Source organism: Panthera leo, chromosome B4 (genome assembly GCF_018350215.1).
Source record: "Panthera leo isolate Ple1 chromosome B4, P.leo_Ple1_pat1.1, whole genome shotgun sequence".
Classification (NCBI taxonomy): Eukaryota; Metazoa; Chordata; class Mammalia; order Carnivora; family Felidae; genus Panthera; species Panthera leo.
Window position 1 is genome coordinate 127,397,325 of NC_056685.1, and position 23,137 is coordinate 127,420,461.

Sequence of the window (23,137 nt, forward strand, 5' to 3'; positions counted from 1 at the left end):
TTTCCTCCCAGCTGAAAGCCAAGATGGTATTGGCTTCTTTAGGCCTGAAAACATCCGTGTGGCCCATTTATAAGCTTGTTTTGCCCTGGGGAACTGATTCTAGGGAATCCACATCGATAGTGATTGCCTCTGCCCACAGGCAGCGCCCCCCACCCTTGAACTGGGATGTGCAGTGAGATGCCGCTGTGGGCTAAGTTCTGGAAGTTCCTTCTGTTGGCTCTGCAGACCTCAGCCTCCACTGACTTGGCAGCCTCTGTGTTGAACTTGGGCCTTAGCCTCTGAGCTCTAGCCTTAAGTGAGACCGGCTTCACTGTGTCAGGCACCTGTCTTTGGGGGAATAGGATTTTCTCCTGTTGGTGTGGAGAGTCAGTTTCGGGCTTTAATAAATTCAGTGTGCATGAAGCTACATTGTCCTCCAATTTATACCTATTGTCTCAAAGCACTTAGTACCTTCTCTTCTTCTCAGAGGTGACCCAGTCTGCATGGTAAGTGATACGGTCATTCTCATACCCATAGAAACGCAAGTAAAAGCAAGGTGGCTGGGCAGGATCCAGGGGCTGTGAAAAATTTAAAACATAAAAGGCTTTAGGGAATTAAAAATTGATTTTTAACATCAAAGAGCTAGTACTACTGTATATTCTCACTTGGCTCAAGTAGCTGGTAGTGATTAATTAAAAATTACATCTATTAACAATGGTCTTCTCTAGAAAAGAGAGTTTTTGAGTGAGTGAACGAGTGTGTGTGTGTGTGTGTGTGTGTGTGTACACAACGAAGATAAAAAGGCACTGGTGCGCTGGTAAATGTTTAACAACCAGCTCTTGGCTGGGGGGAGGGGGGTGGTGCCCTGATTTGTGGTTTTCAGATTTCCCATGGTGTAAATACTTCCATCATGGCCAATTTCAAACACAAGAGTAGGAGAAAGATGCACACAGTAAGTCCTCATGAGCTGGTTGGGGCTGGCTCTCACACACCTATGGAGAAAGGGGACTTTACCATGTACTTTGAATACTTTTGTGATAGTCTACTTTTTACAGTATTCATATATTGTGATATGCATGCTACCTATATGCTATATGTATGTAATACCATGACAGACATACACATATGCCTACAGACACACAAACTTATCCGTATCTGAGGGTGAGTCTTACTAATTGTTTTCCTAAGTTTTTAAAAATCAACCTGAGTGAAATCTCCCCTTGGGCATATAACACATGGAAGGGTCTCATAGGTCAGATTGCAGTGGGGTGTCACATGGCCACCAGGACAGAGTCTTAGAGGCTCACTCTGCTACTGACGACCAGGTTTTAACATGCTAGCATCTGAGATATAAAACATCTGGCTTCCGTGCCGAGACAGAAGCTGGATGGAGACTCTGAAGATGCTTTGAGGGTCAGAGGGTGTGGTGAGATCTAACCTCAGAAAAGGAGAAAACAAGGTTAAGGTTCAAATGGTGAGAAAAACAAAACGGGAGAACACAAAGTGTAAAGTTGCTGTTTATCGATCTTGCTCTCTACCCTGGAGCTACCCTCTGCAGCTTCTTACAGGAGTGGAGGGAGGGAGCGGGGGAGACACAGTCCGTACTTTCGTTTATTGAATGCAGCGTTCGCTGGTCACATTGCAACTCAATACAAACAGCCCAGCCTAGAGGAGGGCGTGGACTTTTGTTCTCATCAATGTAAACACAACATTAATATTGAAGATTCAAGAAAATGGGTAAAAAGTCCAGCGTCTCCTCAATCCTTGTAATGGTAAAGGTGCTTGCCTGCCCTCTGGACAGGTCCCAGAGGGAGCCCCAGGCTGTGACCTCCTCCCACCCGCAGCGAAGCAGCACGGAGTCGGAGGAACCCAACACATTCTTCCTCAAGGTCTCCAAAGGGACATGTGAATCTTCGGAATTGGGCATGTGTGAACTATTACAGTTCTTCTGAAGGCCTGGGAGGTTCGTACCTTTCATGTGCACCAAAGCAGCCCCTTCAGAGCCCTTTCTTCAGGAAGCGGTCACTGCCAATAGAAAATGTGACTGGTTGTAGACGGGATGGTCTTCCTATTTCCACAGTCCCCGTCTTAGCCCCTGGATTCTGGAGAGTAGGGAATTCAAGGTCACGGGGGCCTCAGTGAGAATCCTGAAGAGGGCTGCCCATGTTTAAATATTGGCTGAAGACTCTTGTCCTCCTTGCTGGGCCACTGCTCATAAGGGGATGTTGGTTGACGCAGCTGATTCTCTTTCAGAGACTTAAAAGATCAAGTTTTCAATTTTGGATTCCCAGACCAAAAACAAACAAACAAAATCCCCTCAAAGGAAAACAAATCAAAGCAAAACAAGAGCGACCTTGAGGATAAAGAGCCAACCCACCCCACCTCCAGGTCCCACCAGGTATAATGTCCCCACTGGGTCTTTCCACACAGTTGGTTCAGATCATTGGATGGCCCCCACCTTGGATACACAGCTAGATTGCAGGACACAAAAGAAAGTTTCCTCTGGACAAAAAGACAGTTTTGCCTTTATTTTCTGGGATCGCTAACCCCCAGCACCCTGACTTCCCTTTCTTAAAAAGCAACAAGAACATCCCTAAAGACCAGCTCGGTTTTGTGGCTTTTTAGTAGGATAACCCCTTTGCTCCCTCTAACACCCCTGTGTCCCGTTCTTGAAGAGACTGTGTCGATGAGCTACTCTTCCACATTCTGGGAATGCCAGATTGTGGAGCAGAGAGGAGCTGGCTGGATCCTTGTCCCAGATCTCTGTAGTGTGGGTGGCTTTGTTGGGCCAAAGAGACAAATAAAAACAAACCAAAAAAGCATTGCTCAAATTTTGAGTTTGAAGGCTGGGCCCCAAATAGCAAAGTGGCTTTTCCCCTGCAGAATAAGTCTCTCCCTAGGGGTGGGTTTCCTGGTGCTAGCTGTTGTTCTCAGCCGTGAGATATTTGAGGGCGGCAAAGCCGTAGCGGCGGGACATGTCCTGCTGAAACTCTTCCTTCAGGGTTTTGAGACAGATGCGGTATTGCTTGTTGGACCGGAACTTGGTGATGTCAAAGCTGGGGGCGTGAGGCATGTGGATCATGTAGGCATTGGGCAGCACGATGAATTCATATTCCTGGAAAACAAGAGTAGTGTGAGAGCGCTTGCAAGAACCCTTCAGAATGCGTGATGAATGCCCAAGTGCATGACCAAATGACAAAGTGACTGAATGAAGTGGGGAATGATGTCAGCAAGGAGGGTGGGGCCATGGAAAGCCTGCCATACTGGAGAGGGACAGAGCAGGCCTGTTTCCCTGACTCTGGACAAACTTCTTGGCTTCTCTATGCCTTAGTTTTCTCATCTATAAAGTAAAAGTAATAATACCTACCTTGAAAGATGACTAATAATGTGTGGATGATGCTGGGCAGAGCTCATGGCCCATGAAAGATTCTTGATAAATGTGAGTACATGCCCACGTGGTTGTTCTAGAATGACATAAGCCACGAGAGACTCTGTTGCTCAATTAAATGATGTCTGTTTATGTGATTTCTCATAGGGCTTGATGAGGTTTGACAGACTAACATACTAGTACACAAGAGGGGACAAAAAAGGAATAATAAAAAAAAAGATCCCAATGGAATCTCATAGATTCCATAAGCTTTCATGGAACGCTCATTAGGAACAAAGCTCTTGCCTACCTATCCTTCTTACACGTCACATCGCCATACAGGGGCCTCCGCTTGGCAGAATACAGATAGAAACTCAGACCAAAAATAAAATGTCTCCAAACAGCCCAAATGAGTGACATAAATTTAGAACGTGTAACAAAGGAGAATCCGGTGCACCTTCACTCAGACTCTGTGTATTCTGGTTTCGGACATAATGTCTGATAGGCTTTGATCATCTAGTTTCCCGGCCCAGAACAGATCAGAATAAACTACGAGAGGGAAAATCAGAATGGAGAAAGGTAGGGGTGCCTGGTGGCTCAGTCAGTTAAGCGTCTGACTTCGGCTCAGATCATGATCTGTGGTTCACAAATTCAAGCCCTGCTTCTGGCTCTGTACTGATAGCTTAGAGCCTGGAGCCTCCTTCAGATTCTGTGTCTCCCTCTCTCTCTGCCTCTCACTCTCTCTGTCTCTCTTTCTCTCTCAAAAATATATAAACATTAAAAAAAAATGGAGAAAGGCATCTGTTACAGATGGAAGAACACTGACCGCAGCAAGAAATGACAGGTGATGGTAAGGAGGAGTAAGAAAAATTCCTGAAAAGAAAATGCAAGAACTGTTAGAGCTTAGCTGTTGCGACATCTCCTACAGGCACAAAGCAGCTCACCGATCCCATTAGCCCCAGTAGGTGTGGCTGGATTACCTGTCAGGTATGACCTCATTATTTCCTTCAATCACGGAAAGGGCAAAATTGCCTGTGCTACTGGCAAAAAAGGGAAATAAGCAAGAAATCCTCAAGAATCCCACCAAAATTGCCTAAAACAAACAAAGCCCAGGTTTTAGTGCTGGAAAAATTAATTTTATTTGAACCAGTTCACCTCACCACACTGCTGGATACAAAAATAGTACTTTTCTTTTTGTTCAAGCAGAAGCTGAGGCAGACTAAACATTTCTGTCTGTGAGTAGCACTAGACTACCTCCAAGTATCAATGACAAAATGAATACTATCAGTCATGCTTCTGTTGTTAAATATGGACACTATTCTACAGCCTTCCATCTACACAGGTGGTTTGCAACCCTAGATACTTATTAAAACCACTTGGGACTGCTCTCAAATATAATGAGCTGTTGGAAAATTCTCCAGGTGATTCTCAGGCCAGGCAGCACTGAGCATATCCAACCTTGCTTTTTTTTTAATGAATTTGGTGCTCCTGTTGAGAAGTATGTGCATTGTGCTCCATGAACAGGTGCCTTGGAGAATAGACACAAAGAGAAAAAGGTGGAGTTGAGAGGCCCAGGAATCCTTCTCCTAACTTAACCAGATCAACTTTACTTTTGTTTGTTTAACACGGGGGCTGATGAACTGCAACATGTCCGGCTTGCTGCATGTTTTTATAAATAAAGTTTTATTGGAACACAGCCACACTCATTGGTTTAGATACTGCCTACCACTGAATGACAAAGGCAGAGTTAAGTAGTTGAGAAGGAGACCTGTAGGCCCCACAAAGCCCCCCAATTCAAAAAAAATTTTTTTTAATGTTTATTTATTATTGAGAGACACAGCATGAGCATGGGAAGGGCAGAGAGAAGGGGAGACACAGAATCTGAAGCAGGCTTCAGGCTCTGAGCTGTCAGCACAGAGCCCGATGCGGGGCTTGAACTCACAAAATGTGAGATCATGACCCGAGCTGAAGTTGGACACTTAACCGACTGAGCCACCCAGGTGCCCCTAAAGTCCCCAAATTTTCTATCTGGTCCTTTGTGGAATAAGTTTGCAGACTCCTGGTTTAACCTGTTGGAATTCTACTGATTTCTTCTGAAGCAGGTGTTTAATAAGTATTACTGAATGAATGAAAGTGTTTCACAACTAAATACAGTCTAAAGACCATCACTTATAGTTATAACGTACAATAATGAGCTGCCCCTCAGCCTCAAGCCTTGTGTCACTCATATGGAACTCCTAAAATGCTTTGGGCCACTTATATGGCTCTAACGCTAAGTGACAATTTTTCATCCTCATCGTTAAATTGGGTAAGGATGGGGGGTGGAATGTTTTGTCACAAGACACTCACACTTGCCTGGGTCCTGGTCAGGAATCGAACTCTCACCCAAATGTAGAGAAAGAAGTTGGAAATCAACAGCCCTAAGAATTAGCACTGCCATTTTCTCACTTCTGGTCCTAGGCCATGTCTTGTTCCCTCTCGGGCTCTGCTTTCTCACCTCCAAGGTCCCCTTTCAGCCCTGAAGTCTAGGCTGCTTCTTTCCTCACAGCCATGACAGTCCATTGTCTCACCTGTGCATCCAGTTCCATGATATGAGCCACCTTGTTCCATCCAAAGCCCACAAACCTCCGGTCATACTCAGGGCAGTCCCTTCTCACAACAACATATGGCTCGAAATCAGCTTCCCACTCAACACGGTAAGGCGTGGTGGCAGTCCGCCACTTGGCGAAGTTTGTGGGAGCATGGCCTTTTGTCCAGACGTGGTACCTAGGTCACACAGAGAAAAGCCATTGGGCAAAAGGAAGGAAGGAAAGGTTTATGCAGATACGGTCCTTGTGGGTTGCACTGTGTCCCCCGCCAAAAGATGTTCAAGCTCTAACTTTCAGTACCTGTGAATGGGACCTATTTGGAAAGAGGGTCTTTGCAGATATATCAAGATGAGATCATGGTGGAATACGGTGGGCTCTAATCCAACCACTGGTATCTTTATAAGAAGAGGCAAATGTGGACACTGAGACACACACTGGGAGGATGCCATGGACAGGTGGAGGCAGAGATGGAAGTGATGCTCCCACAAGCCAAGGGACATCAGAGTTGGCCAGCCTCCACCAGGAGCTGGAAAGAGGCAAAGAAGGATTCTTCCCTAGAGCCTTTGGAGGAAGAATGAACCTGCCAACACCTTGATTTTGGATTTCTGGCTTCCACAACTACAAGAGAATAAACTTCTGCCATGTTGGGCTGCCCGCTTTGTACAATTTTGTTATGGCAGCCTTAGGAAACTAACCCAGTCTGTTATGTACATCTTTCACTAACGCCAAGACTCTCACAATGAAGGGGTCGGTGAGTTCGTGTATCATTTATATGGAATGAACTGCAGGTGAGTGGATGCTGGTTGATCCTACCAGAGAACACGGTGCCCCTGCCCTCATACAACATTCTCCCCCCTGAGGCTGAACCTGTGACCGTGTCACTCCTGTGAGTATGTTACATCATATGGCAAAAGGGATCCTTGTAGAATCCTCATAGATGTAATTAAATTGAGCAATCAGTTGACTTTGGACTAATTAAAAGGGGGATTCCTGGGGTGGGTCTGGCCAAATCATGTGAACTTTTAGATCTGAGTTTGGAAGAGAGTGAAGAGCCATGTGTGGGCTACCTGTGGGGGCCACATGGCAAAGAGCCAGCAGGGAAATGGTGACCGTGGCCTTCCAGGTGCAAGGAAAGGAAGTCCACGAGCCCAGAGTTCAGGAGAACTGTAGTCTTGCCCTCACTTTGATTTCAGCCCAGTGAGACCCCACTGAGAATCCAAACATTCCATGCCCCAATCTCTCACCCTCAGGGACTGTGAGGGAACAAATCTGTATTGTTTAAAGCTTCTAAATTTGTAGCAACTTGTTATACAGCAAATGAATACAACTATATAACAACAATCCTAACAAGCTAATAGTTATTAAGCACTTACTATATACCAGTTATATTGTAAATACTGTATCTGTAGCTTGAAATTGGTATAACTTAATACCAAGTTACAAATAATAAGGATGGGCTGGGATTCAATCCTAGACAGCCTGGCTCAAGGGCCAGGACCCTGAAGCACTATGCTAGGTTATCTCTCTTCCGTGTCATTCTTACCCACACTCTGTGGTCTATACACACAGAGAGTCAATAATCAGAGAGTCAATAATCAGACACTAAGTTGAATAACTAACTAACGAGTAACCTAAAAACCTGAGGGGTACCTAAGACAGAGGGCAGACAGTAGGGCAGGAATCTGCCTCTGGAAGCTACAAAGAGATGACAGGAGGCTGGGAGCCTAGTGAAGGCAGCAGACCTGGCCCAAGAGCAAGGGGTTAGGGACAAAGAACACGGTAGAAGATAAAATGAAAGTGAGACTGAAGGGTAGGACTGTAACATCTTAGGGAGCTACAGGGAGAACGGAGCTCGTGGTCTGGGGGTTCCACCTCCACGCAGGGAGGGTCTAAAGCATGTGAGATTTTTTTTTTTAATGGGTATTTATTTTGGAGAGAGAGTGAGCAAGAGGGAGAGAGCACGCATGTGCGTGGGGCAGGGGCAGAGAGAGAGGGAGACAGAGGATCCGAAGCGGGCTTGGCGCTGAGAGCAGACAGCCCAGTGCAGGGCTCGAACTCAGGAACCGTGAGATCATGATCTGAGCCAAAGTCACATGCTCAACCCACTGAGCCACCCAGGCGCCCCTAAAGCGAGTGAGGTTTAAGTGAGAGTGGGTGGTCAGTGGAGCCCTGCTGGCAGGGGAGGCGGCCGCTTACTTATTCTGCTCCCTCCTGACGGAGGCTGGGCCTGCCCTGAAGCCTGAGGAACTCCCCAGTGCGCGGGCACTGGCCTTTCAGTAAGCTGTGTTGTGGGGCGACATGGCCAGGCTGGCAGAGAGCAGGGACTTGAATCCTCAGCTCTATCAGTTCAGCAACTGCCACCTAAACCACAGTCACACAATGGGAAGAAAAATGAAAGGCTGAGTCACATCACCTTAACAGAGTGTGAAAAGCAGGGATACTGCGAGATGTCGGGATTAATCAAAAAATCAGGCCGGGAAGGAGTTGATTTTCCATCTGTGAACTAGCCCAACAGGCAGCCTTGACATCTGAGACTTGCACAGAGCCGGCCCAGCACGACCGGTGGCTGTGAACATGCACTAGGCTCAAGCATGGCACAGTGGGACCACCGCACCAGGGTTTAAAAACCCACCTCCGCCACTTAGGAGCTGGGGACCTCGGTCAGCAAAGCATTTAAATGAGGCTTCACTTGCCTCTTGCATCCACTGGAGAAAAGAATATCTATCTTGTTGGACTGCTGAGGAACTGAAATGAGAAAATGTTTATAAAGGGCTTGGCACAGTGCTAGCATACAGCAGGCGTTCAATAAATGCTCCTTCCCTAGAGGCACTTTAACAAGGTGGCTGAAAACAATGGCTCTAGCGGCGCCTGGGTGGCTCAGTCAGTTGAGCGTCCGTCCAACTTCAGCTCAGGTCATGATCTCACGGTCCATGAGTTCGAGCCCCGCATCGGGCTCTGTGCTGACAGCTCAGAGCCTGGAGCCTGCTTCAGATTCTGTGTCTCCTTCTCTCTCTGCCCCTCCCCTGCTCACACTCTGTCTCTCTCTCTCTCAAAAATAAATAAACATTAAAAAAAAATGTAAAAAAACAAAACAAAACAAAAAAAACAATGGCTCTAGAGCCTCCCTGTCTGGGTTTGAATTCTGTCACTTAGCAGGTGCAGAAAACTTACTGAATTCCTCTGCTCCTTCATTTCTTTCTCTAGGTGAATTTATTAATAAATAATAATTAATATGATTCATTTCTTTCTATAGGTAAAACAGAGATGCTAATACTTACTTCATAGATTTCTGACAACTATGTGAATTCACATAAAGTATCCAGAGCAGTGCCTGATATGTAATAATTCCTCAAAAAATGAAAATATTCTCATTATTTCCCCTTGTTTGCCCTAACTACAATGTCAATTCACAGTGGTCTTACTCCCAGGGATATCAATGCATCAATAGCCTTCTTATTTAGAATATAAACTCGTGGCCTACTGTATGAGAAAGAGGAAATGGGGGAGGGAGGCAGCTGGCTCAGTCCTCTACTCCTGGGTGGGAAGGCAGCTTTCCTTAGCTCAGCAGCAACACTGACAAGCATACTGAGTGGCTGGTCAGCACAGAACAGGGTGACATTACAGTTCACCTGCCATGAAAACACATCACAGCCTGAATACTCGCTCAAGGAACCTACCGTGAGTCCAGTAGACATTGGACTTCAAGGCTGTTCTCTGGGACCATCAGCACCAGGTAGCCTCCAAAGAAACAGAGATGAGAGAGGTTTCCTGGATATAGCATGTGGGATGCTACTTCTGAGAGATCTGGGGGCATTCTGCTTTGAGCAGTGGTACTTAGACTTGAGCTGACTACCAGAATCACCTAGGAGACTATTTTTTTAACTAATCACTGGGTTCCACCCCCAGAGCCTCTGATCGGTTACATCTGGAATAGGGCTTGAGAGTTGGCACTTGGAAGTTTCCAGGGGATGCTGGATGCGACTTGTCCAAGGAGGCTTGACAGGTCATCATTTGGAGGGAAGGTGACAAAAGCAATTTCTTGGAGGAAGGTCTATAATTTAGCACTTGGCCTTGTGGCTTGTGAGCTGTTGGCCAGAGCAGCAATCACGGACGCAGCAGGCCAAACATGACCACAGACATGGCCTTGAAATGAGTTCTCAGATCACCTGGGGATGGGGATGGAAGGAAAGATGCCTTGGAAATGTACCAGGCGTGGAGCCATGAGGCTATGGCATCTGTAGGAAACTCAGACTGATTTTGGTCTCAGCGCCTCCATCTTTACCTTTATCTTCTGACACTGATTGGTGGGAACATTCAGGACCCAGTCCAATGGTATTAGACTTAAAAGCACTGGCTGTGCAGCTCCTAAGACCTGGTCTGAATCCAGGCTCTGCCACGTACTGGCGATGTGTCTTTGGGCAAGTTATTTAGCCTCTCAGAGTCTCAGTTTCTTTATCTGTAGAAGGGGAATAACAGTTATCTGCCTCATGGATTTGTTGTGAGGATTCCATGAGCTGATGACAGTGTCTGGCAGAAGTTATATATTCAAAAACTGGTGGTTGTGGTTATTTTTTCTCCAAGAAGAAAGAAGTCTTCGTTTTGGGGGGCAGGTATTAAATCAAGTGATTTCAGATCACTTTCCAGAATTCTGGATACAGGAAGAAGGTTGGGGTTCAAGTCCTGGCATGAGCAGGTCCCCTCCACTCCTCAGTTTGTCTGTATAAAATGTGTAAAAGGATCATCTCCGAATTGTTGAATGAATAACCTATCTTATGAAGGTACTTTCCCAAAATAAAACTTGTTTGAGAAAACCTTCTAGAAACTTCTAGTAACTTAGTAGTAGTATGGAAACTTAAGTTATTATTACAATCTTTTTTAAAAATTTATTAAAAAAATTTTTTAATGTTTATTTACTTTTGAAAGACAGACAGAGCATGAGTGGGGGAGGGGCAGAGAGAGGCGGGGACAGAGGGTCTGAAGCAGGCTCCAGGCTCTGAGGTGTAAGAACAGAACCCGATGCAAAGCTTGAACCCATGAACCGTGAGATCACGGCCTGAGCTGAAATTGGCCACTGAACTGACTGAGCCACCCAGGTGCCCCACTATTACAATCTTTTTGGTAAAATTCGGGTTGCCTAGGAATGTATGATTTTTCACTCCAAGGTGGCGTTGGCCATTCTTACACTGTTCAAAGCAGAGGCTTCTCTGTAAAATCGGAGACGGGAGCAGTGGCTCTGTCTTCAGACTGTTCTGTCACGAGACCGGGGAGGACTCGTACTTCCCCCAAGGGCACTACACTTACTGTTTACACTTACAGCCTGTTTCTGGGAGTCGGAGCCCCTTCCCACCTGTGCAGGTGCACACGCTCTCTGGGCACTGTGGACAGGTGGCAGGGCAGCTCCCCTGCGATGCTCCTGCAGGACTTTGGGAACTTGGAAAGTCAGGCAAGTGAGAGGCTTGTTCAGACCTGTCACTTGGGCAATAGCAAAGTCAGTGGCCCCATCTGCTATATCTGACCCTGTAGTCACCTTGATGCCATTAGTTGTTGAAGCTACATGAGCCCATCCTAGGCCTGAGGACCTTGGAGACCAGACCACTCACAGGAAAAGGAAAAGGGGGAATAGGAGTCATCATGCTAACAGGACAAACCCATTTCCCAGATGAATGAAGTAACAAACAAACCAAAGAGAGAATTCAGAGAGAGGAGATGGGATCAAGTATAAGCTGAACTTCCTACCTGACGACCTGATCCTTCCATCTGGACACATCATGTCCACCACCCATGTGCAAAACAGAGCACACGGCATGTGGGAAGAGAAAGATTATTCTAAAGACCTAGTGGGGGCCAGCGGTGCTTCTTCTGTCCTTTAAATGGTTTAAGGTAGCAACAAACTTCTGGGCCAGCAGCTCTGGTGCCTGGGTTTCCAAGAAGGTCCCGGACACCCCCAGGAGGGATGGCACCGAGGGCAACTCACCTGAATGTGAAGAGAGTCCCCATGTCCAGCATTGACAGCAACTCCGCTTTGGACTTGGGGAAAGACAGCCGGTAGCGCAGTGTCTCGAATGCAGGGACAATCATCGCTTTCTTGGTGCTGGCAAGGTCAAGCTGGATGACAGACTTCCTGAAAAGAGAGGGCAGGCAGAAACAGGGTCTCATGATACCAGGCAAAGGCCTTTCCCACGTGAGGACAGGGAGAGGGTTGGCACAAGGGGGTGGAGGACAGAAAGCCCAAGTCAAACTCTCAGTTTAAAGATGGGGAAACCGAGGCTTGGGGAGGCCAAGCAGCCAGTCCAATACCACTCAGGAGTCCAGAGAAGCAATGTCACCTCTGAGCCAAGTGCAGAAGGCAGGTCTCCAAGGACTCACGGGGGGTTGGAGCTCAGCCTGCAGGAGCCACTGTGCTGGCCGCACACTCCTGCTGTGCCACTGGCCGCATGGCATCGTCAGACGTAAAGCTGATGACGTGATCACCAACCTGGGCATTTCTGGGTCGCCTCTCTTGGACTCCTCAACTCCTTGAATCCCCCAGACCCTGAACCTTTAAACTAGCCAGGCCTGCCCCTTGCAGCCAGCACCCAATACAATAGAGCTTTGGTATTCCATGCAAGGGTGGGACATTCTCCATCCTCTTACTCACTCCTACCTTTGACCCTGGCCTTCTGCTCGACTCCCCTGAGACCCAGCTCCTGCCCTTCTAAATTCGTCTGCCATTGCCTAGCTCTGTAGCCACCATTCTGAAGGGGAGAAGAGCAGGAGGTTTGTAATGGACACAGAAAGATGATGGGTCTTGTACCAGGCAAGTAATTTAGCTTCTTACTACCTCAGTTCCTCCTCCCTAAAATGGGGCAATGATCTCTCCCTCCTGGAGCTGTTGTGGAGGCTGAATGAGGTAATATAAATACAAATGCTGTTCGGTACACTCGGCACATGGCTGACTTGTAGCAACAAAAGGTCACTATTCTGCCATGACACCATCATTATTCTGGCTTTGGTCTTCCTATGAGCCCTTTTGGCCACAACTATGGTACTTCATTCTGGCTTCCTGCTCAGACCACTGACTCTCGGATCTCAATGCCAGCAAGGGCTATTTGCTTATTATCTCTGAAGTCTTCCTTGGGGGAATCGAGGCACTGGAAGGCATTTTGCAAAATACTGGAAGCAGCAGTTCCATAGCAATACAACTTATCGCCGTATTGTTAAAGTCACTTCACTCGACACAACTTTGAGCCTATGCGTAAGCAGGGACTGGTCTGCAAAGGGAAGTCATGCTACCATTTAGTAACTGTTAGCCCGGGCCAGCATGGGGCAAGAACAGAGCCGCAGTTTGAGAAGGATGAGGCAGGGCTTGGTATCCATCCATGATGAGGTCAGAATAAGGACAGGTCTCAGAAGTTACCCTTGCTTAAGGGGTAGCACCAGTGTCCCCTTGAGTAGAGGTGGCTGAGAGATGGACCAGAAAGTCATTTTAGAATGCTCTGAATATCATTTGTAGTTCATTCTTTATAATTAGGCTTGTGTTATGTTCACTATATACCAAATCATATATGGTCCCGATGGCACTATTTCTGGGGAGACTCATAGAGGGTGACACCAAGATAGAATCTGGGTGAGCTATATTTAGCCAGTTGGAGGACAAGTAGTCTGAGTCAGACAGCTTTGGTCTGCGTTCCTCTCCTGCTTTGTGTCTCTGAACAATGACTTCATGGCTTCAAACACCAAAGATTCCCTCATCCACGGCCAAGCATTCTCTTCTATATCAATCCTATATTAGACATCAGCAGAACTGAGGCTCGTCACCTTTCCTCCAGGAAAACTAGATACCTTATCTACTGGTTCTGGGTGTTGAGGATGGGACACATGGGTCTACAGAATTTCCCTGGACTCACCAGGTAGCAGAGCCCCTGCAACTACCAGGAAGGAGGGGTTGGGAGGTCCCCCCCCCGCCCCCCCAGCACGGATAGTTGCTACTTATTGAACAATCACTGAGCACACCCACTATGTGCCAGGCACCACGCTAGGCACTGGGAGACACAGACTGAACAAAATAGGCCGCATCTTTCCTGCCTGGTATTTACATTCTTGTCTCAAATATCTCAGGATGCTAAAAGCCCAAGATTGCATTTGCAGATAATTGTGTTAAGATAATTGGAAAAAGCGTGGGAGGCCAGTAGCTCTGAACCACAAAGGGATGGGCGAAGCGTGCATACACATCCACAACAGAGATCCAGGAATGCACGTGTGTCTATCTCTATTACTTTTATAATCACAGTCACGGTGGCCACTTCTCAGGCTGCCTGCTCAAAGATGACTCCCCTTCTCGTCGTCCCTGTGTGGAGGAGCAGCTCCCAGAACACACGGCCAGGGCAGTGTTCAGGGGCAGACACTTGACTCAGGCTGAGCAAATCAGTTTCTCACTCTTGGAAGTTTGAACGGAGATGCAGAGACTGAAAACCAAAGAGCTGACATGTACTAATGTCAGGCAGCACTCTAGAGGCTTCTGAACTTCGAAAAAGATTTTTTTTTAACATTTTAATTTATTTTTGAGAGACAGCACAAGCAGGGGAGGGGCAGAGTGAACGGAACACAGAATCCGAAGCAGGCTCCAGGCTCTGAGCTGTCAGCACAGAACCTGATGTGGTGCTCGAACTCACAAACCATGAAATTATGACCTGAGCCGAAGTCGGATGCTTAACTGAGCCACTCAGGCGCCCTGAGGCTTCTGAACTTCTGCTGCAGAGGGTCCCAGAGCTGCCCAGGTTAATTATGGTCTCAGGTATTGGTTTTTCCAGATTCTACTTTGATTCCATAAGAAATACCACTCAACTAGTTTTTGTCTTGTTTTCCTTTGATTTCTTTTCATTTTTATTAAGCTGCCTACCATTGGTTTCTGTTGCTTGCAGCCAAACCACCCTGATCGATATGTTGCAAGGCCCAGAGTAAGCAGACCCAGTAAGCAGCACGCTTCACAAAATGCAGCCCGAGAAAGCCTTATTTCCCTGCATAGAGAGCATCAGATTCCGGAGTGCTTTCTGCAAATTCCCTTTAATCTCCCTGAAACATGCACTGCCACAAAGATGGATTTGTCACTAGATAGGCCCATTACAGACTCAGTTCAAAGAGGTTCTGATATCGATGTCCCGAATGGGTCTCATTACGAAGTTGTTGCAGCAGTAAAGTGGTTCCAGGATGCTGACTCTGAGCACATCTGCTCATGGACATGGCAAAGACAGCTTGGATCCTTCCACACGGCTTCCTTCCCTTGCTGGGGGTTTGTGGACCACCTAGGGATGCACAACATGCCTCCACTATTTACCTGGAAAGTGAGTCCTGCAGGAGATGGAGTGTTTCAAATGCAGAATCTTCAGGGAACAGAGGGGCAGTATAGTTGAGGTGAGAAGGCTAGACCGGGAGCCAAGAGACCTGAGTTCTGGAGCCAGCCCTGACAGGCTGAGTGACTTTTGGTCACTTCACTCATTCCTCTTAGAATCCTAAATCTAGATTAACACTGAAGATTCTAGAAGGCAGTCTGGTACAGGAGCAATCAGACACACTTAGCTTCTAGTTCTGACTCTAGAAACTCACTTGAACCACTCTGAGATTCAGAGTTCATGCTCTCGTTAAATATTTTGGTGAGGAAAAGCACACGTGCATATGGAAATACTTGGTGCCATGCCTAGCGCACGTTAAGCACTGTGTATGTGATGGTTCAGCCTATGACGGTTGCTTTTATGTGCCAACTTAGGGAGGCAATGCTGCCAGCTGTTTGGTGGAACCACTCATCTAGATGTTGCAATGAAAATATTTCATGGATGTAATTAACGTTTACAATCAGCTGACTGGAAATAAAGGCCTGAAAACAAGGCCCGAACCCACAACTGTGAGATCATGACCTGAGCCGACATCAAGAGTGGGATGCTTAACCAACGGAACCACCCAGGCGCCCCTGGACTGAGGGACTCTTAAAAGAAACCTTAGGCTTCTACTGAAGTAGTTCAGAACCCTGTGCAGCACATGCAAGTGACCTGGGGCCAGCCAGCACTGGGTTCAAATCCTGCCTGCCACTCTCTTATGACCTTGGGCATGATGCACCATTTCTCCTGCTCACAGGTTCCCCGTCTACAAAGTGGAGATGATGACTCTTACCAATAGGGCTGCTGAAAGGATGAAGCAGAACAGTCCCTCTAGAGCCCAACCCAGTGCCTGACTTAGAATAGCTGCTTCACAATCGGCTTACTGATGGGCCTGTTGCAGGAGATGCGTGAGTGCAGTGGAGGCGGGAAATACAAAACACTCTCACACCTGGGGCGGGACTCTGGCTGCCAAGCTGCTTATCTACGGAGACAGACTGTGTTAGATCTCTGTCTCCAGCCAGCTCTCTGGGTCCTTCTTCATGTCCAAAACAAGTCAGGTGTTCCCGGCAGATTAAGTTTGGCCCCGTCCGATCTGGCCGAGTTGATGGGGGGAGGGAGACCGTGCACCGGGTGGCGTCTGTCTTCGAGCCCCCTAGTGCTCTCTCCTGCACATCTTCCCTAGGCATCTCCCCATAGCTTGCTCAAGTCTACAAATACTGCCTGCTTTGCTCTTGCCTGGGAAAAGTGGTGAGCAGGGGAGAGGACATGAGCAGTGAGGATTCCTATACCAACTGACGGGGTGGCAGAAAGCAGACTGTAGGCTCGCCCGGGCTCAGTGTCATGTCAAAGAAACAGCATGAAAGGGTACCCTGTAAGGTAGACAGGCTTCCTGGGGTTTCGAATGACCAAACCCCAAGACTGGTCCTGACCAGTGCGTGTGCACATCCATGCACACAAGCACATACACCCCTCCCTCCATCTCTCTCAATCTCTTTTCACCCCATCCTCTGCCCAAGAGGCAGGTCTCTGTCACCAGGGAAACAGGTACCAGGCACGAAGAGATTACGGAAGAGCATCTCAGAGAAATAAGGAACAGGGCACTGCAGAGCTCTTCTGACTTCATCCCATCAGTGGTGAGGACAAGGGCTTGGGCTGCCTAGCACTGCATCCTGGTGGATCACTTATCCTCTTGTGCCAGTTTCTGTATCTGTGATCACGGGGGAGGTGACAACAGCACTAGTCTCAGAGGGGGTCTGTGAGGACCACACAGCACTTAAACAGAGCCCTGCAGATGGTAACCACTCCATGCATGACGGCCGCTAGCACGACTGCCCACCCATCTTCTCACAGCGGCTTGACCGGGGTCCCAAAGGCTGGCGCCAGCACTGGCCAAGGTCTGACTCTGCTACTCATCTGTTCAAGTCCTCACTTATTCCACCACGTGCCAGAGGCTGTGTGAGCACTTGGGATACATCAGTAAATACAACAGGCAGACATTCCTGTCCTCGTGGAGCTGACATTTCCAGGACGGAGACACAACAGTAAGTGAATTACTGTTGGAAAGCAAGAATTTCTGTGAGAGAGGAAGGGGCTGGGTGAGGGGTATTAGGAATGCCAGGGGTGGGGAGTGGGTGGCAGTTTTAGATAGGATGGTCCAGGAAGGCCCCACGGAGAAGGGTGAGCAGCAGGTGAGGGAGCAGTCATGTGATCTGGGGCAGGCGCTTTCCAGGCTAAGGAAGCAGCCAGTGCAAAGGTCCTAATGACGAGAGCACAATAAGGAACAGGGTGAGTCCCTAAAAGTGGGGCCAGAGAGGCAACGAGGGAAGAAGGGGTGCTGCAGGTCACATGGGGTCGTGTAGATCACTGAAGTTGAGGTGGGCAAGAGAACGGCACTCCCTCTCCTCCGAAAGTGTCCATGTCCTAATCCCAGAAACCTGGCAACACGCAACCTTACTTGGCAAATAGGACTTCACAGATGTTATTAAAGATGCTGAAATGGAAAGATAATCCTGTTTTACTTAAGTGAGTGCAGTGTAATCACAAGGGTCCTTATAAGACAGAAGCAGGAGGGTCAGAGTCAGAAAGAAAGATGGGATGATGGAAGCAGAGGTAGGGGTGAGGTGGCCACAAGCCAAAGAATGTGGATCCCCCTAGAAGGCAAGAAGACATTCTCCCCTAGAGCCTCCAGAAAGAACGCAGCCTGGGGTGCCTTGATTTCAGCCCTGAAAGACTGATTTCTGATCCTGACCTCCACTACTGTAAGATAATACGTTTGTGTTGTTTTCAAGTATGTTCATGGTGATTTGTGACAGCAGCCAAAGGAGACCAATACAGAGGTCTTGGGATTTTACTTAGTGAGATGCAGTGCCACTGGGGACTCTGAGCTAAGGGGTGAGATGAGCTGCTTTCTATATTAAAAGAATCCCTCTAGGGGTGCTTGGGTGGCTCAGTTGGTTGAGTTTCTGACTCTTGACTTCAGCTCAGGTCATGATCCCAGGGTCATGGGATTGAGCCGTGTGTTGGGCTCCGTGTTGAAAGTGGAGCCTGCTTAAGAGTCTCTCTATCTCTCCCTCTGCCCCTCTCCTCTGCTTGCTTTCTCTCTCTCTCTCTAAAAAAGAAGGGTCTCTCTGGCTGCCTTGTTGGTAAGAGGTTCCAGTGCTGCACGGGCAGAAGCAGGGAGATCAGTCAGGAGTCTCCTGAGGTGATGCAGGTGAGCTAGCTTGGACCAAGCTAGTAACAATGAAGGCAAAAAGACTAGCCTGGTTTTAGAGCCAGCAGGATTTCCTGACCCACTGGGCGTGGGCTGTGAAAGTGGAGTACAGGACGTGACCCAAGCCTCTTGGCTTGCATCATGGGAAGACAAGTTGCCATCAACAGAGATGCTGGCGTGGGCTTTTGGGGGAAGATGAGACTTCAGTTTTGAACAGTTCATTTGAGATGCTCATGGGAAAACTGAGCAGAGGCACCGAGAAGGCCATTGGGACATAGGAGTTTTGAGGTCAAGGGACAGGGCTGGGTGGAGCTATACTGGGGATCAGTGGCAGATGCCTTTAAAGCCACAAGACTGAACAACATCACCGAGGGACGGTGGAATGAGAAGAGAAGTAGCCAGCGATGAGAATTACAGGAAGGGACTAATAAAGTCAAGAACCACCAGGAGACAGGGATGTACTTCGGTAAGCCACGAAGAAAGAAATGGAGCAGCCATCAGCGGTCAAATGCTGTGGAGGAGTGAAGAGGAGAAGCGGGCACTGACCACTGGATTTTGGCAACGTGGTTTCTCCCTTGATGGCTGCCACCTGGACCCGAAGCAGCAGCCAAGACCAGCTAATGGGTGGGTGTGAGAGCCATGGCCATTTGGCATGGCCTGCCCGTACTTCTGCAGAAACGAACCAAATCAACATAAGAGGAGGGTCAAATCATTTGTCAGGAACGGGATCCACGTCACCATGCTGGCCCCTCGTCCCCCACCCAGCATGCACGCTGATGGTCAGAAGAGGCTGGCTATGGTGGAAGCAGGGGTGTTCAGAGAGGCCAGGGTCACTCACCAAGAAATGGGACCTTACACTTGGCAAAAACATACAACCTTGTTGTCATGAGTATCTTTCTGTGAAAAATGTTTAGTTTCACCTTATGTGATTAGAGGTTGGAAAGAACTGACCGGCATGGTGCAGTGGAGAGGAAATAAGTAAAAACTCCCGACTGACACCTGACTTCTTAACCATGTGCTGGGAGCCAGAAGAGGAGGCCAAGTTTTCCATTTAGACCCTCTAGGGGTCCCACAAAGGGTCACAATTTGCCTGCAAATGGGACTTGAGTTACTTGCCAGTTTCCCTCAAAGGATTAGCTAACTCCTTCCTCTCTACTTACCTGGACTCTGCTCTGTTCAGAATTCCCTGAAACAAAAGCTTCCTCTCTCATGGGCGTGGGCTTAGGCACTGCCAACCCCATTTGATGTTATTTTTAGGAAAACAAAATGAGAAAAATAATCTACCTCCAATGTACATAAAAATGAGAGGGGCGTCTGGGTAGCTCAGTCGGTTAAACATCTGACTCTTGATTCTGGTTCAGGTCATGATCTCACGGTTTGCAGGTTCGAGCCCTGCGTTGGGCTCCATGCCGAAGTGAAGAGCCTGTTTGGGATTTTCTCTGTCTCCCTCTCTCTGCCCCTCCTCTGCTCATGCTCTCTCTCTCTCTCAAAATAAATACAACTTAAAAAAAATTTTAAAAAGGAGACAACACAGTCAAATTTGAACAGGAAGAAATGGTTTTGGAATTATCTCCTGTTTCGGTCTATATTGGGTGGGAGGGAGGGGGGCACAGCCGCAGGGCAGTGGAGGATAGCGGACATCAGGTGTCAGTGCTGGGCAGGCAAAAGGGGGAAAGGGCAGGGGATGGGATGAACCAGGACCCACACCCCTCACTGAGATGCTCTTCAACTCCTGCTGTGTGGTAGCCACATGGCATTGTGGCATCCCTGTGGCCAGGTAGTCTGAAGTTTCAGGAGGAGCCAGCTAAAATTCAATGCATTTGAGGGCTGAATCTCCCTCAGGGGGGTACCAGTTTGAAGGAGGCTGAACAGTAAGAAAGAGCGTGATCTTTATTTAAAAAAAATTTTTTTTTTAAGTTTATTTATCTTGAGAGAGAGAGATTGCAAGGGAAGAAGGGGAAGGGGGTGGGGAGAGAGAATCCCAAGCAGGATCTACACTGTCAGCACAGAGCCTGATGTGGGGCTCGGAATCATGAACTTTGAGATCATGACCTAAGCAAGATCAAGAGTCGGACGTTTCACTGACTGAGCCACCCAGGCGCCCCAAGTGTGATCTTTTAGATGACAGAGATCCTATCTGAACTCTACCCCTTCACTAATTGTACAATCGGGGCAATTAGCTCAACTCTCTGGGCTTTTGTTTCCTTATCTTGATAATAAACATTTCACAGACTTGGTTACTAACAGAACTGAGATACTACACTCATTAATTAATGGACATTTATGAAGCCAGGCATAGAAACGGAGTAGAGAGCTGAATGAACAGATACAACCTCTGTCTGCACAGAGCTCAAAGTGCAGGGGGGGAGGAAGACAGGAGTGCAGGGCTCTCTGGTGCAGAGTCACGGAGAGTTTCCCACCACTGTGTTCGAGGAAGCAGGAGTTAGCTGGTTAGGGGAGGGGGCTCTAAATATTTGCAAAGCTCTGAAAATGAGAAAGCACATAAGGTTTGGGGAAACTGATTTCTTAGAAATGCCTGGCACATTCATTGTAGGTGGTCAAGAGATGGTAGTAAAGAATGCTTATGTATGTTCAGTACCAAGCATCTTAAACACTTTGTATGCTTCACTTCTTGAACCATTGCCATGTAGGACACAGGCACTAGTATTTCCAGTTTACTGATGAAGCCACTAAGACTCCAAGAGGCTGAGCAATTTGCCTTATAACCCAGCTGGCAGGTGCAATCACCCTCATCACATCATCATTATCAAGTGAAGGTGATGACAATCACTGTTTTAGTTAAGGCTGCACCAGCTTAGAAATAACTGGGAAAGATCAATAATCATGGGATCTGTCTCAGCCAACTCTGTTCATGTGGGGACTTTACACCTGGAGCACTGAGCCTCTTGGAGTCCATGGGTCAAGGCAGCTGATGGAAGAGCCAGTGGGAACGGGAAGGAGGGAGACACCGGTATAAGACATACAGCCCGTATGCTTATCCTCACGGCAGACCCTTCCTCACAGCAGCTAGGTGGGGCAGAGGCCAGAGCACAGGCGGTGTCTGGAGACGTGAGCACCGATGTGCTGGCTTACTGAGCCTCCCACACTGGCGATTTCCTTTCTTCAAACAAGTGGAGTCTGCCATCGAGCCCCCGGATCTGGCCATGATCAGTAGTGTCCCTTCATTGTCAAATCTGACACTTCTCCATTTCCATCTTCCCCGACTCCTCTCTCATTTGGTGCTAAGACCACGCCCTCTGCCCTCAGCTGGAGAACTCCATCCCAGAATTTCTGGACAGCAGCTTCCCCCTTGCGTCGGCTTTGATCAGGGAACTGCTTTGGGCATCAGCCCTTGTGGTGCTGGTTACCATTTGGATATCTCTTGTTCCCTCTACCTTTGGGCAGGGGTGGGGGTGGGGGGGGAATCCTTGATCTCTGCTCGTGCGAACTTCTGCTCCCATAACAGAATTGGCTGAGTTGGTATTTTGTGGCAGTGCGATGAATGGCTGGGGCCAATGCTGACCAGTGACAGACTGCTGGGAACCACGGGCTGAAGGCACTGGGGCTGGCGTCGAAATGCCAGGAGAGAAGGAGGGGGCTCATCAGCTCTCGGAGCCTTGCATTTGCACAGCCCAGTCGGCAGCATCCGATGACAGAGAGCATGCTGTTTAATCGAACCTGAGCTGTAAGGAGTCCAAGCAGCTCTTACGGGCTCCTGGTGACTTAGGTGAAAGTCATATTCAAAAGGGATGGGAGGCGGGAAGGAAAGTTATGCTGGAGTGTGCACCTATTTCTGAAACCCCAGAACGGCCTCACGCTTTCTCTTAAGGCTTTGTGCACAGCCGGCAGGAGGAGCTTTGCCCTTGCACCTCTCCTGCCCACCTCTGCTGGCCTTGACGCATCCCTCGGATGATGGGCCCACATCTTCTTGGGGACTGCTTCCTTCTGGACAGTTCTGCTCGCCGGGGATCGTGAGAGGTGGTTCTGGACAGTTCTGCTCGCTAGGGATGGTGGGAGGTGGCAGCAGTCACAGCATGCAGACAGCCTGTGTGTGTAACCTGTCAGCTCTGCCAGGCCTGAGGTCAGGGACGCACCTCGTCCATGGCTGTGTATCTAGCTCTGGCACACAGTAGGCACTCAATAAGTGTACAGAGAATGAAGGAATTCGTCTATGGTTGTCCTATGGAGGAGAGGACGGTATTGCGAAGGTTATCCTTTGGAAATGATGGAGTTTCCAAAACTGGGTTGAAATTGTGGTTGGTCCTGCCCCTTAATCCACAGGACCGCTGGGCACATTTAGCTTCTGCACGTTCATCCTCTCGCTTGGATAACGGGAATGGAAGCCCTGTGCACTGACTGGGTCGCCATAAAAAGGAGAACATTTGTCGAGCACGTAGCACAGTGCCTGGTACACAGAAGGCACTTGTAAAACGCTCCTTCCTTCCTTGTTCCTTCGCAGACTGCTATGCAGTCACATTCTCTGGTGATGTTCTCCAGGAGTACGTGGGCACAGCTGGGGTGGTCCCTGCTCGAAGAGAAAGCTGAGGCACACGTCTGAGGCTCACCCTCAGACCCTTTCCTGATTTCAGCTTCTTCCTGGAGCTAGTGGGTGGGCAGGGTGCAAACCAAACCCGTAAGTGAG

The 23,137-nt window shown here is 48.3% G+C and overlaps 1 protein-coding gene across 1 annotated transcript in view; it reads right to left on the reverse strand.

Annotated features, from left to right (window-relative positions):
• Window positions 1–1,480: 1,480 nt before the first annotated feature.
• LARGE1 (LARGE xylosyl- and glucuronyltransferase 1) overlaps window positions 1,481–23,137 on the reverse strand; it is a 539,877-nt gene continuing 518,220 nt past the window's right edge. Inside the window, exons 13-15 of the mRNA XM_042947656.1 lie at window positions 11,909–12,055; window positions 5,917–6,112; window positions 1,481–3,094 (exon numbers count right to left, since the gene is read on the reverse strand). Of these exons, the coding sequence (XP_042803590.1) occupies window positions 2,897–3,094; window positions 5,917–6,112; window positions 11,909–12,055 (541 nt within the window). The 3' untranslated portion in view covers window positions 1,481–2,896. The remainder of the gene's footprint in view (window positions 3,095–5,916; window positions 6,113–11,908; window positions 12,056–23,137) is intronic.